Genomic DNA, 12,839 nt, shown 5'->3' with positions numbered 1-12,839 from the left:
CTGCCTTGTATGTTCAAATTTTCGCGCAAAAGAAATAAAATAAAAAATTAACATAAAATGAAAAAAAAATTGGGTGAATATGCTAGGCTTGTGCATGGAAGTATGAAACTCTGAGTCTGAACAATATATTTTGATGATTTAACCCTTTTTTAATTAATAACAACTCTTAGTATAAAACACGACTAAGCACATTGAGATTGAAGATGTAACACTTACTGAAGTTTAGCATCTAGAGCTTTAATTGTCAAAAGGCCAATGATTTTATAAAAAAGATGCTTGAAATGATAGAGAAACAGGGGTATCCAAGGGAGCAAAGAGTCGAGGAAAGTGGGAGGAAAGAGTGGGAAAGAAAAGGAATATATATGATGAACATGTCAAAAAAGATATCCCTTTTGAGCAAGCAGACGAATAAGGATTCCATGTTAGTAAAGAATAACTGCACATGGAGCACCACTTCTCCACTCATTCATATGGGAAAAGTAAAACACTTGAAAAAGAACACCTAATACTCAAAACATTACACAGTCAATCAGCTCCTCCTTCTATATCCCATTCTAATTATGAACCAATCTATTGTGTTTGGTTTCAGCACAACGCCAGTAGATTCCCAGACTATCATTACTTCCAGTAGCATTTTTGGGGCTGGTTTGAGATATGTTCTTTCAGTTCTGAATTTGTCTAACTGTTATTGTAAAACAGACATCAGAACGTGTCGCGACAAGGAAAGCCGTTAAGCAAACGCTAACAAGAAAAACGATTATTTGGATTTCGAAACAATACTAGTTCATAACATCACTGTATCCCAACGAAATACACTTTTCGAGTCACTGCATAGATCCGTCCTAATCCAACAAAATCGTAATTATCTTAGGTATCATCTCTCCTCCGACAGTTCCAAAAACTATACTATTATGATCTTAAAAAGTCAATTATCAAATAATGAAAACAGAGAATGTAACTGGCTTATAGCAGGGATTTTACCATTAGTTGCTGGGATGATATGTTAGTATTGGAACATGGAAATGAAGTTGTTAAAGCCAAACAAGCATAGTTCCGTATGCTATATCCGTACTAATTAACTTAATAGGCTTTTCACGTATGTTGTACAAGAGTTGTTATTGCCCAAAGAAATATACTTGGTACATTTAGTTGTATACTAGTAGTAACTAGCCTGTCCGCTTATGTAACATCTAAACAAAAGGGCAAAATGCGACGAAACGCCGCCTGTTGCGTGCAATTGGAAAACACTATCGAAGGCCAGTCAGGACTCAGGACTCTCTCTGATGATCTACTAGGTTTCCCAATATATAATGCATTAATATTGCCGCAGAATTGACTTAATAATTCGACAAATATGTTACTATATCATATATTTTCAGTCCGAGACAGATATGATCTCATCACAAACAGGACACCCATCAATTGGTAGGACAGACCACCTCACAAAGAACCACGTGTTCGGCATAAAAGGGTAGGACGGCTTCAATTCCATTAGTTGATAATATCACTTGATTATATAATCATTAAGGGTCTAATAATTAAGTGTTTGATGACACAGGTTAAGAACAAAAACTAAACAGAAAGCTGGGCAAATTTGCCGACCAACGTTTCTTATAGCACTGGTTTTGAACCATGAAGGGTTGTTGGAGTTCTTCACGTCATCTTGTTCACACATTTTCTTTTCATGTTCGACGAGAAAATTAATTAATCAAGCGTTGAGAGAAAGAGGGAGGGTTGGATCTCTGACTAATTAAGGCTATGCTTTGTCAATCACGTGTGTTTGCCATGTTTTTAGACCCACCCACTTTTATTGGACAACTTTGGCATGCCTACAATATCAAGTCAAGCAGTCGAGCACACAAAGAAAGAGGTCCAACGTGGAGGAAATGGAGGTCATTTTTGTAAGTTCAAAGGTGACGGTCATCTTTGGCTTCAGAAAAATAAAAAGAAAAAGGTAACCTAGGGACAAAGGAATGTGTGCTGACCAGTTCCAGATCCAACCACCCTCTAAACGCTGTCTCATTGAAAAACATTGAGTTTCAACTTCAAACTCTTAATGGGGTTGCTTCATAACTATGTAACAAGGACATGTGCAATATTTTAGTTTATATTTACTTCATATTGACATACCTAAATAGTGATGTTTATGTTAGCATAATAATATAGTTTATACGGTTTGTTCTGATATTACTTTATCAGTATGCACACCATAGGTCATTATCTTAGAAATATCATCAAACAACAAATAAACAACTTCAGCTTCTAATATTATAGTTTTTTCAAGATATGATGTGATCAATGCAACAAGTACAAAACACAAAACTACAGAAATATTAGGACAATAGATATGGGACTTGGTATTGCAACGTAATGGTGCGGTGGGAGTACGTGGAGTACATCTCCCGTATGAGCAATGGTCGCAACTCGCAACGCTAATAATATCTCAATATACGTAAGGATTTCTAGAAGAAAAGAAGTACTTGTTTAGTTGTTTAAACAGTTGAATCATCTGGCTTATGAAACAAATGGGCGGTTATGAGTCCATGAAATGTTGAGATCATCAACTGTGTGCTACAGGTTCTTAATGTGTAGCACTGACACTCTGACTACTCGTCATATTAGGTGAAGTTGCATTTCAGAGTTCCTCTGTTTATAAATGAAAATACCTTATATAATAGTTATATGTAGACGTTATTAAAATCAATGCGACTTTAATATTGCTACGTAACTGCATGAACATGTCATGTTACTAAGCATGCACAATTACTACTTTAGAGGTCATGTTTATATATCTATATAAAAACACATACACACAACTTAATTCAATGAGTTAGGCATCCAACAGAGTAGGGAATTAGTCAGAGTCATTAGATAGGTGGCGGAGAAGTGTCCCCCAGGTTGTGGGAGGTCTTAATCCTCACGACTAGGATTTTTTTTTGGGGTTTTCCATATTGTAAACAGACTATTTTCATATATAAGAAGTGTGAGAAAAACCCAAAACTAATTAAGCCGTATTCTCTTTTCTCTCTAAATTTTCTTATATATTAGCAACATAACATAATTTTATTGAGCATATAAAGAGCTTATTATAACTTTCAACAGGACATAAGGTCCCCTACTTTATATATGCAATAGAGCTAATACTAGTAACATAAAGTAAGCATCAACATTAGTTACAGTGATGTGCAATATGAAGCAACAGGAAAGGCACTTAAAAGATTCGCAGGGATTACATGGGTTAAAATGGTGAAAGAAAATCTTAGTCTTAAGATGCTTAAACTATCAGAATTTGGGATAAGTAGACATTAGAAGACAACTCTTGCCAGGGGTACATTGACTTCCTGCGCCCTGCTAGTTTGCATAGCAAATCGTAGCAAACCTTTGCTCTCTAGGATTGGACTAGGTGGTCCAAGGGATACAGAGCACCAAAATCTCAACAGTTCTAGCCTAAATGCTCTCAAATCTTTTAATTCTTGAAGGACAGTAAATTTTTTAACGTTTTGGCAGATAGGATGATAGAGATTTTCATGGCGGAAAACCTACATACTTAGTAGAGCTCCAGTACCAAGCACATCTGAATTCTAGGATCATCTGCAGAAATGTAAATTAGGAACCTAACTCAGAAAGACAAAAGGTAAAGAGTAACCACAACCATACTACGTGTGAAAGATAATTTTTTACTAAATTGTAAAAGTATTACTCTGCAGGGTTGGGTGCAGTCATGTCCTACATATCTCACTCCAAAATCAAGGCATGGAAGGAGAAATTGATCAAAAGTTTTGTTTGGAAGTGGCAACAAAGTTTTGATTGGATTAGCGTCAACTTGACACTACCAAAGTCCTAACAGTCTGAACTTGTAATTTTCCCAGCAAAATTTTGAACTTCTAAATTTGCATTTTACACCACCAAAAAGCAAAAAGAGTGGTCGTGGTGTTCACTTCATTTTCGTCTCCGTCATAATCGATCTTTCTACATCGTTTACTTTCAGATCACAACTTCTGTTGTAGGCCATTTTTTCAGTAGTTTTCGTGTTTAACTTCTATCAAACCCTGTGGTCCACAATGCCAAAATAGACTGCAACATCAGGGAATTCTGCATGATCCTTCTATGGCTGAATGTGGAATGAGCAAAGATTCCCTTCCATTCAAAAAAAATTAGCCTGCCAAGTTGGAGATATTTGCCCAAGACCAAGTTGCATCAAATAATTCTATTCATGATAGGCTTTATTTATCAGATGCAATTAAATGTTCCAATTCTCCACAACTCTAATCCAGTTTGCCTACCTGGGAATGCCAAACCCTTCCATCTGTCCATGGAATTTCTTTATTGCCAAAAGGCTATCGGGTCACTACAATTTTTCCTTGATTGGTATGCTTGACAGTACCATTGAGGCATTCACCAGCTCATTCATTTCTTCCACTTATCCAAATTTCCTTTTTGTTTCCATTTTTGTTCTTACCTCTTGCGACAATTTATCACTATCCTCTCCCTCTGCCACTGTTATCAAAGATGCCATCAAGATCCATCTCAATCAAGATGACGAACATTCGTCGCTTGGGGAAACAATTTATCACCCGCAAAATTATGGCTAAAAGTAAAAGAACTATGTCTAATATTCTCCTTGTAATTTGCTTTCAAATCCTTATGGTGCTTTTACTTAATAAACAATTTATCAAGCCATGCACGGACTCAAAACATCGAGAATGAGAATGAACCGTTTGCTCCAAAAAACCTTAGAAAGTCTAGTCCAGCATAATGTCGATCAACACTTGGGGCTTGACGAACGAAAACCAAATAATTCAATAGACACAAAAATGATATATAGTTACAATAATAATAAAACACTACTAACAAGGGACCATCCTTCTCTCAATGAGCGGAAGGAAAAAATATCCTGCTTACGACATAACCTTGAACACAAGTATCCCTCAAAATATATGGCATGCACTCACTCAGGCTAGCATGGCTTATGGTTTAGCTAAATTAGACATGTAGCATAGAGAAGGCAGTATCATCCACTTGTTGAAGTGGGGTAGCACCTTCAAACTATTTCCAAAAGAAGGTTGTTTGGAGGTGTGTGAAAACTCAACTTATACGAGAATGAAAGGGTAATCAAAGATCTCATTGGACATAAATATTATGAATAAACGGAATCAAAAAATTTAGGAACATCTAAAAGAAATAGCAAAATGTACTACTTCTCCACAAGTTTCAACAAAAATGACCAGAGAAATACAAGATAGGACTATTGCTCAACAACAGGAGAAAACAATTCTCACCCTATGGAAAGCTAAATACACCAATAAGAATCTCCAAAATATTATTCAAAAATATAGAAAGAATTAAACAAATGAAAAACAACAGTCAATTTAATATGATATTAAGTATTAATATAAATAAAGGGACAAAAAGGTTGTTGCATACTTGCATCACAAAGCTTTAGTTTGCAATTGTACTTAGTGCTCGTTTTTTTCCTAAGAGTTTGCTTTGTTGTCATTGTTTTCGGCCGTGACAACAGCACCACTTGCTGTATTTTTTGAAGGAGGTGGTTCAGCACAAGCCTTCAAAACTGCCTCATTCTGCAACAAAATGGAGGTTCTCCAGTTAAATTTTGATACAAAAGAAACGGAACTCTTCAAAATAGAGACCACTGCTATTCTAAATTTACTTCAATGCACAATTGTTCCAAGATAAAGATGTGAAACTGCTTTACTAGTAAAAGACCCTTGGCAAGACATAAATTCGCCGTACATTTAAAAATGGACTCAAAGATTAGAATGCTTAGAGTACTCCAATTGAGTCCAAACACACACACACACACACACACACACACACACACACACACACACAAAGGGGGATGCAAGATAGTACTCCCTTGTTACTTGAACAAATGCACCTCTGTCATTTTGATTAATAAGACCTGTTCTACGGGTTCTAGACAAAAAGTATAGGCGGCGGGGATAAGGTGATGCAGGAATGTGATGGCTTGAATAAAATGAAGTAGGTCGAAAGATATACATATTAGCAGGGCTATTATTGGACTTTGTCTTTATTACCTTTGTAATTACCTTATTATTCTTCCAGCTATTATTCATCTATAAATATAAGTGATGAGATCTTTCAATCACTCAACTTTTCCCTAAATTACTTTCTACAATGCATGCAAAAAATAACAATAGAAATTAAACATAAATACTAATTCCACCAAAAAGTATTGAGAACTATCGAGTACATTAGATTTGAATGAACACAATCATGCCACAATAATTACCCACAATGTTTAATGCAGTGTTCAATGGAATTCGTTACTTCTACTAACTTATAGTTGCAATCCATATCGATGGGTATTAAACCTGGCCTATAATAGTTAATTCTCGTAGCTTGAATAATTAGCTACTGCAGAACCCTAGTTTCACACCTGAACCTGTGAATAGAGATCTTTATGATAGCTGTAGTCACTAGCAACCCATTTCCTGTATTTATGGAACTGTCCAGCTAATATATACCAAGTTAGCAACACTCCAACAGAAATCTTGGATTGGTCTATGGAAGGTGTGGTTAGCATATGGCTTGTGAGTTGGGACAGAAAGTGATGTCAGGTTTAGGCATCAAAGGGGAATGAAAATAGGGTTCGGTCTTCAAAACTAGTTATACCATGAGGTTAAGCAAGGAGGATAGGAAACTGGAAGTATGAAAGTACTTTGGCTCCACCAGAGAGAAACATGGAGAATCTTCACACCATCTTCCTTTTTGTTTTTGGCTAGGTAAGCAAAGAATTGTATTGATTTGGTAAAACCAAAATGTTGAAACGGCAATGCCAACATTGTATCACTACAACAACGCACAAGAGTAGCTTAATCAAATCTAAGTCACATTGACAATGTGATCTAGATGAAGTAGGACCAGGGGACACAACTAAGTGAAAAAGAAAACTATTACTATTCTTTAGTTACACAACTATTTCTTGGGCCTTAATAAGAGCATATGCAAGCGGCCTGTCATGGAGTTAGGATTACGATATGATTATGTTCTTAGTCTCCACCCTACTTTGAAAACGTATGCATAACATGTCCGTGAATCCAACATGAGTGTCCGCACGTTTATGTAGAATCAAATACAAAATAAACGGAATTCAGGTCCTTCCACGCATAGAACCATCGGGGTCTTTCTCCATACAGATTACATAACACTAGCGATCCAATTAAGTCTAGTCCTTCTTTGTGGCGGTATATGCAGAGAAGTTGACTTCTATTTATTCCCTAGAAATGCAAAACTGATGACTATTCTTATACGAGCACCATCTGGAAAGGAGTTAGGAAGGAAGACGATCCCTTACGTTTGCCAACACTGCTGCAGTAAACACTGGAAAAAAAAACTCCACCCACGCCGAATCCTAATCTCGGTTTCAATCATTTTCCAAAACTCCCTATGATTGCCAAGCATTCAGCAAACTAGTTTAAAGCCACTCTGTTAAATTGCCAATTACTAAAAAAGCTCTAGCTTGAAAAGATGGCAGACATTTATGATTTACCAGATCATGAGGAGGCGTGGTGATAGAACATAAGTAGTACATGCCAAGCGATAATGGCCTTGATCATATCAAGAATGCACTTTCTACCGGTACCAGCTTGTAAATATACCTCGACTTAAAGGAACCCAGTATATTTTTTTAAGCAAGGAACCAATAGAAATTCGAAGTTGTGGTTGTATACCACTATGCCTAGTAACACTACTTCCACCAATGAAGATTTGCTGGTACACGGCTCTGATGATAATTGGTATTTCTGGAGCACCTCAGCTACCCTTCTCAGACATCTTACATTTCTATTGACGATGAGAAAATTATCATCCGCAGAAAACATAAATGACAAGGAAAATGCGTGCATTCACTATTTCACTAAAACCATAGATTAAACACTAAACAAGCACACGATAGGAAAACGACTGAGTGACTCAGTGTAAGAATGGGTCACTAAATTTTTCTTCTTAAAAATTGGAATAATATGGCATGGCCTTAAAACGCTGAAATAGAGTAGTTACCTGCCACACACGGAGAAGTCTCTTTTTAGCATTGCCTTTTTCTGGTACTTGTGAGTTTTATTCTTCACTATCTCCATCACTCTTGTTCCCCAAAAGGCACCCATTTCACCCGCCCCCCACGTCAAATTTTCACCTGCCAATCACTCAAATGGGTCCGGGTCGGGTCGGGTCGGGTCAGATCCATATTTATTGGTTACGGTCTGGGTCTGGTGGAACTAATTTTGGCGCGTGAAATGAGTCAATGACTGTTATATCCTTTCTTCTCAAAAATGAATGTAGAAGTGAAAAACAAATTTGACCATCAATAGAAAATAATTCCTAGCCGTCAAAATGGCTCCTAAGTTTTAGGAAAGAAGAACCTAACAACCTATTTCCATCCTCAACAATGTAAATCCCAACTAATTCTTTTGCTGTCATCTTCAACCGAAACCTTCGTTTCACCTTTCATTTTAACTCGTCTCATCATTGTCCAAAATTTTCCTTCTTTCAATTCTCTGTGTGTTTTCTTTCGAAAAGAGACGCTGGACCCCGTTACGGTCTTGGTCTTTTCGATGGGTTGTGGGGTATCCAGGCCAGTGATAAATGATGATCATACACCACCACCACCAGCTGGTTTAAGTCCCATTCGCCGTCGAATTGAGGAGATCAAACGGAGTAGAAAATCTCATCATAAGAGGTCTAAAAGTCATCTTTCTTCTAAAGAATTGCTTGATGATGGAGTGGACGACGATGATCATCATACAATGGATGATTCTCCTCGTAAAAGCGTTTCTTATCCACTCGAAAGTATTGACGAGGCGTCGGACCATGCTACTCATGTCTCGTCACCCCCGCCTCCAGTATACCATGCAAACCATCTTTCGTCGCATCCGGTATACCATGGAATACAGTCGAAGCCGAACCAGGCAATGCAGCCAGTAACGGAGAAAGGAAACCAGGTGACACATTTTAAGCCGCCCGCGCCGCCAAATATGGACAGGGTAATCCATGTAACACCACATTCTTCGCCGCAGTTAGTAGACAAGGTAAATTATCCAAACATGTTAGTGAAAGAGGCGAATGTGCCTCGTGAACCAGAGAATGTAATGCCTCAAGTGGCAACGGAATTTGTGGTGGAGAAAATTGATGAGGAGAGAAAGGGTGAGGTGATGGAGAAGAAAGATGAACATGAAAAGAAGGAAGAAGAACACCATGAAGAAGAGGAAGAAGAAGCAGAAGAAGAGGATGAAGACGATGATGATGATGGTGAGAGTAGGTTTGGGGAAGACTATGGTAGCGATTTCGGGCCTGGATCGCCAAGTTTCAGAGAATATTGCATTTTGTCTGCTGATAATTCTGTGGAATCATGCGAAATCGGAAAAGACGAGTGTGAGTACTTGCCTTGACATTATATTACAAAGAATTGGTACAGTTTCGAAAATTTAGAGTAGGAAAAAAAATTATTATTTTTGGTTGTTCTGCTAGAAGGAAATAGGACTTAAAAAGTCTATTCCCAGAAGAAATATAGTTTGCTGAAAAAACTTGTGTGTGGAAGAGAACGTTTAATTTCCCAGTATGGCAGTATCATAATCGTGTTCTAGTTTTGCGACACTGAGCAAATAGGAGCATAAGAAAAATAGGGAAAATAGGAACATTGTCATAAATTCATGATAAGCATTATAGATTCCATTGATATCCATGTAATGACTGACCAAATCTTCAAATATGCAGGTAAGAGCGAAGGAGAAAAGAGGGAAGAAAGGCGTCGAAGGAAAGACAGTATTGTGTCAAGTGAGGTACATACCAGTCTTCTTCTTCTTTGTTTGGGGAGCCTGATAATACCAATAAAATTCCAGTGGTACAAAACTTGCGGAAAAGTTTCAGATTATCCATTATTGATTATTATATATATCTTACCGAGAGACAGAAGCCCTCCATTTGGTTTGTATACTCCTGTTTTTTTTTTCTGGTGAGAAGTGGATCACAAGAATTACAACATATGACATATCTTTCCTTAAAATGTAGGATAAAGTGGCGATGCTTTTCTTCAAGTTACTGTATTAGAAACATTTTTTTATTTATTGCCTTGAAGTTTTGTTTAGAGGAGTTCATTTTCCAGTGGATACAAAATTGGAGGTTCATACTTGACTAGATATATCTGCAATCTCCCTGGAGTCTTAGTTATTTAAAAACTTCCACCTGAGAAATTCATATACATCTAACTCAAAGGCATTGACTACAAGGATGCCTTGATGGTGGAAAGTTAAGGAGCTATCCTCTGAAGAGTGTGCTGGTTCCACCCCTCCAAAAAAAAATGACTGTTAGACTGCGTTCTGTGTTTTGTTTTTCGTTTAATTCTTCTTTGTAATTTGGCAGGGATCGGTTACCGTATTGGTGAAGAAAGAGCGAAGAGGGAGGAGATTCAGGAGGGTGAGGGTATCGTTGCCAGGTTGCCAAGTTGTCAGGGGTGGGCAAGTTGCCGTGAAGAATCTTCTTAATGTCAAGTCTTGTTATACGCCACCTTGTTCCAATCCTCAAACTCATGACAAAAATCATGACAAAAAATCAGCGTAGGCAGAGAGAGACAACATTGCTCCTCACATTTGATCCTAAATTACTTTTTCCTTTCTTCTTGCAATAGGTACAGGGATTTCATGTATTGTTCTGAATCAGTTAGATATGGGCATGCGACCTTGTGGTCCTTTCCGTTCTTAATGTATGTAGCAACATATTTAGTACTTGAAACTCCTGTATGGGCACTTCACTGTCGCTCATAAATCCAGATGTGGTGCTGTCAGATCGAGTCGACCCCTCTCAAAATTTCGTTGTGAAATGAGAAGCTCCTCCCCCCGAGCCAAAACGCACATAATTCTTAATCCCACTAGATGAGCCAATTAGATCCTTTCCCAAAACTAAAACTAAATACATACAAAATAAAAAAAAAAAAATCAAATTTGGTTGACCGTGTTTTTTTGTGTGTATTTGTGGGGGGCCTAATTTCCCATCTAGTGGGAGAAAATCTTAATTGGCTCGTCTAGTCGGATAATACTCGTTAACCCTTCTTAATATTTCAAACTTCATAAGAATGAAAATGTTCCTAATTACCATGAGTACAACATTGATCATCAATCTATTCTGTGATACTTAGTTGACCTGCCAGCCATAACACTGATTTGTTTCAATTTGAACTTGGAAGTTTATCACCTACATATATTAGAGATGATATGCATGCAAAAACTTATAGGTCAATTGCTCTTGACCCATTTAGCCAGTCTATATATATGCGTTAGCACTACATAACAATGAAGCTAGGTCTTCTTCCTTGAATTGAAGCAGCCACCACATAACCATCTTGATTCCTGACAATTGCAGAGAAACAATTTGTCTTTCCTTATCAAATGTTACATTACAATCTTGGGCTTCCATTCATCCTGGAGCTCCTCTTCCTTTGATTCGAGATTTGGTCTAGACTAGGCTTGTTATTGACTCGATCTACAGTCATTTAGTATGAGGCATATAATGAAACGATTTGCCGCATACAACCGGCAGTGAAGGGTTTTCACTCTAACAGCAGCTTCCTAAGAGATCACTTATCCTAAGAAGCTAGGACTACGCCCAGTCGGAGCACACTTAACTACAGATGGCAAACCAGCTTAACAAGTTAGATTGGGGCAAAAAGAAAGTTTAGAGATAAGTTATCTCTATAAGTCTGAAAACGGACATGCATGTAACCTATGAAAACTTAAACTCATATATATATATATGGGGAGGGATCAATATACCATGGTATATATATATAGGTTAGCCAACTGAAATAGTATACGAAAATTTATTTTTGCATAGTAGCTAGTGTTTGAAATTGAACAAATAAACCAACTGACATGAAACATATGAAAATTTACTTTCACATTTCACATAGTGAACATAACCTATATGAAAATTTTAAATTTACATAGTGTATGCTTGATATTGAACAAGCCAGCAGTCAACTAATAACCTATGAAAAATCTAAGATTTTTTTTTCTTAGAAGAATAGTTTGGCTTCTTTCCTCCATTTCGAACTTGTTTTCAAGATTCAACCCGTTTTTCATCACTGGCATCGTCATCGGACCAAGAATCGAACACTTTCTTCAATTTGCTATTCAATTTAACTTTGTGAGTTTCAATTCATTTGTTGTTGTAATTTTCAGATTTATTAATAAAAAAAAAGTTTTTGATCAGAGAGAGAAGAAGAAGAGTTTGTTTTCTGCCATTAAAGTAGTTTGAGGGCATTTTTCCTCATTGTTGTGCATGAAGATGTGGTTTTCAATGGGTTGGTCCGCTTGGAGGGAGGTTTTAAGGACCTTTTTTTTTTAAACGAGGTTTTAAGGACCAAAATTTGGAGTAGGGAGATTTTTCCCAAAACCTACGTAAATAAGGATACACCAACCAAACACCAAATGTAACATCAATATTGGTTTGAATTTTTATATTTAAAAGAAGAGAAAATTTTGGTTGAATTGATCATTTCGATTCTTCATCTTCTGTACTGGCCCCTTTGTAAGTTTGTATACAGTATAATACAAAATATCAGAATATGGGTGTTTATCAATACTCAATTTCTTGATATGTATCGTAGATATATCTCTCTCTTTATGGATATTTTACATTGTTTGATATGCAAATATTGTAGATATATATAAAATATCGACAAATATTGTGGATATTTTTTGATATATCATGATATATCATTTATATTTATTTGAAATATAATGGTAAACATTAAATAAAATTGTTAACTAAACAAAATATCGCCAAATATCGCAATATATCCTAAAATA

General features: G+C 36.7%; 1 protein-coding gene and 1 long non-coding RNA gene across 3 annotated transcripts; one reads left to right on the top strand and one right to left on the bottom strand.

The window, feature by feature from the left end:
- Positions 1-3,191: 3,191 nt before the first annotated feature.
- LOC147496547 (uncharacterized) lies at positions 3,192-8,397 on the bottom strand. 2 transcript variants are annotated; one of them, XR_015194821.1, is made up of 3 exons: positions 8,041-8,197; positions 5,425-5,579; positions 3,192-3,591 (listed from the first exon to the last, which is right to left on the bottom strand). It is a non-coding gene; the product is annotated as an uncharacterized LOC147496547 (long non-coding RNA). The 2 variants fall into 2 exon arrangements; XR_015194820.1 differs by lacking the exon at positions 3,192-3,591 and having other exon boundaries at positions 5,138-5,579; positions 8,041-8,397.
- Positions 8,398-8,463: 66 nt separating this feature from the next.
- On the top strand, positions 8,464-10,816 carry LOC147496546 (nuclear polyadenylated RNA-binding protein). Its single transcript, XM_086559535.1, has 3 exons — positions 8,464-9,408; positions 9,751-9,815; positions 10,396-10,816. The coding sequence occupies exons 1-3, from the start codon at positions 8,592-8,594 to the stop codon at positions 10,591-10,593; spliced, it is 1,080 nt and encodes a 359-aa protein (XP_086415661.1). The 5' UTR covers positions 8,464-8,591; the 3' UTR covers positions 10,594-10,816.
- Positions 10,817-12,839: the final 2,023 nt, after the last annotated feature.

Source organism: Coptis chinensis, chromosome 5 (assembly GCF_015680905.1).
Source record: "Coptis chinensis isolate HL-2020 chromosome 5, ASM1568090v1, whole genome shotgun sequence".
NCBI lineage: Eukaryota > Viridiplantae > Streptophyta > Magnoliopsida > Ranunculales > Ranunculaceae > Coptis > Coptis chinensis.
The sequence above is the reverse complement of the archived record's forward strand: the minus strand, read 5'-3'. Positions and strand labels throughout refer to the sequence as shown.

Bases quoted from the DNA above. Each gene is read 5' to 3' on its own strand.
- LOC147496546 (XM_086559535.1), top strand. From the start codon at position 8,592: ATGGGTTGTGGGGTATCCAGGCCAGTGATAAATGATGATCATACACCA. The intron at 9,409-9,750 runs GTGAGTACTTGC...TCAAATATGCAG, and splicing joins CGAAATCGGAAAAGACGAGT to GTAAGAGCGAAGGAGAAAAG. The intron at 9,816-10,395 runs GTACATACCAGT...GTAATTTGGCAG, and splicing joins ACAGTATTGTGTCAAGTGAG to GGATCGGTTACCGTATTGGT.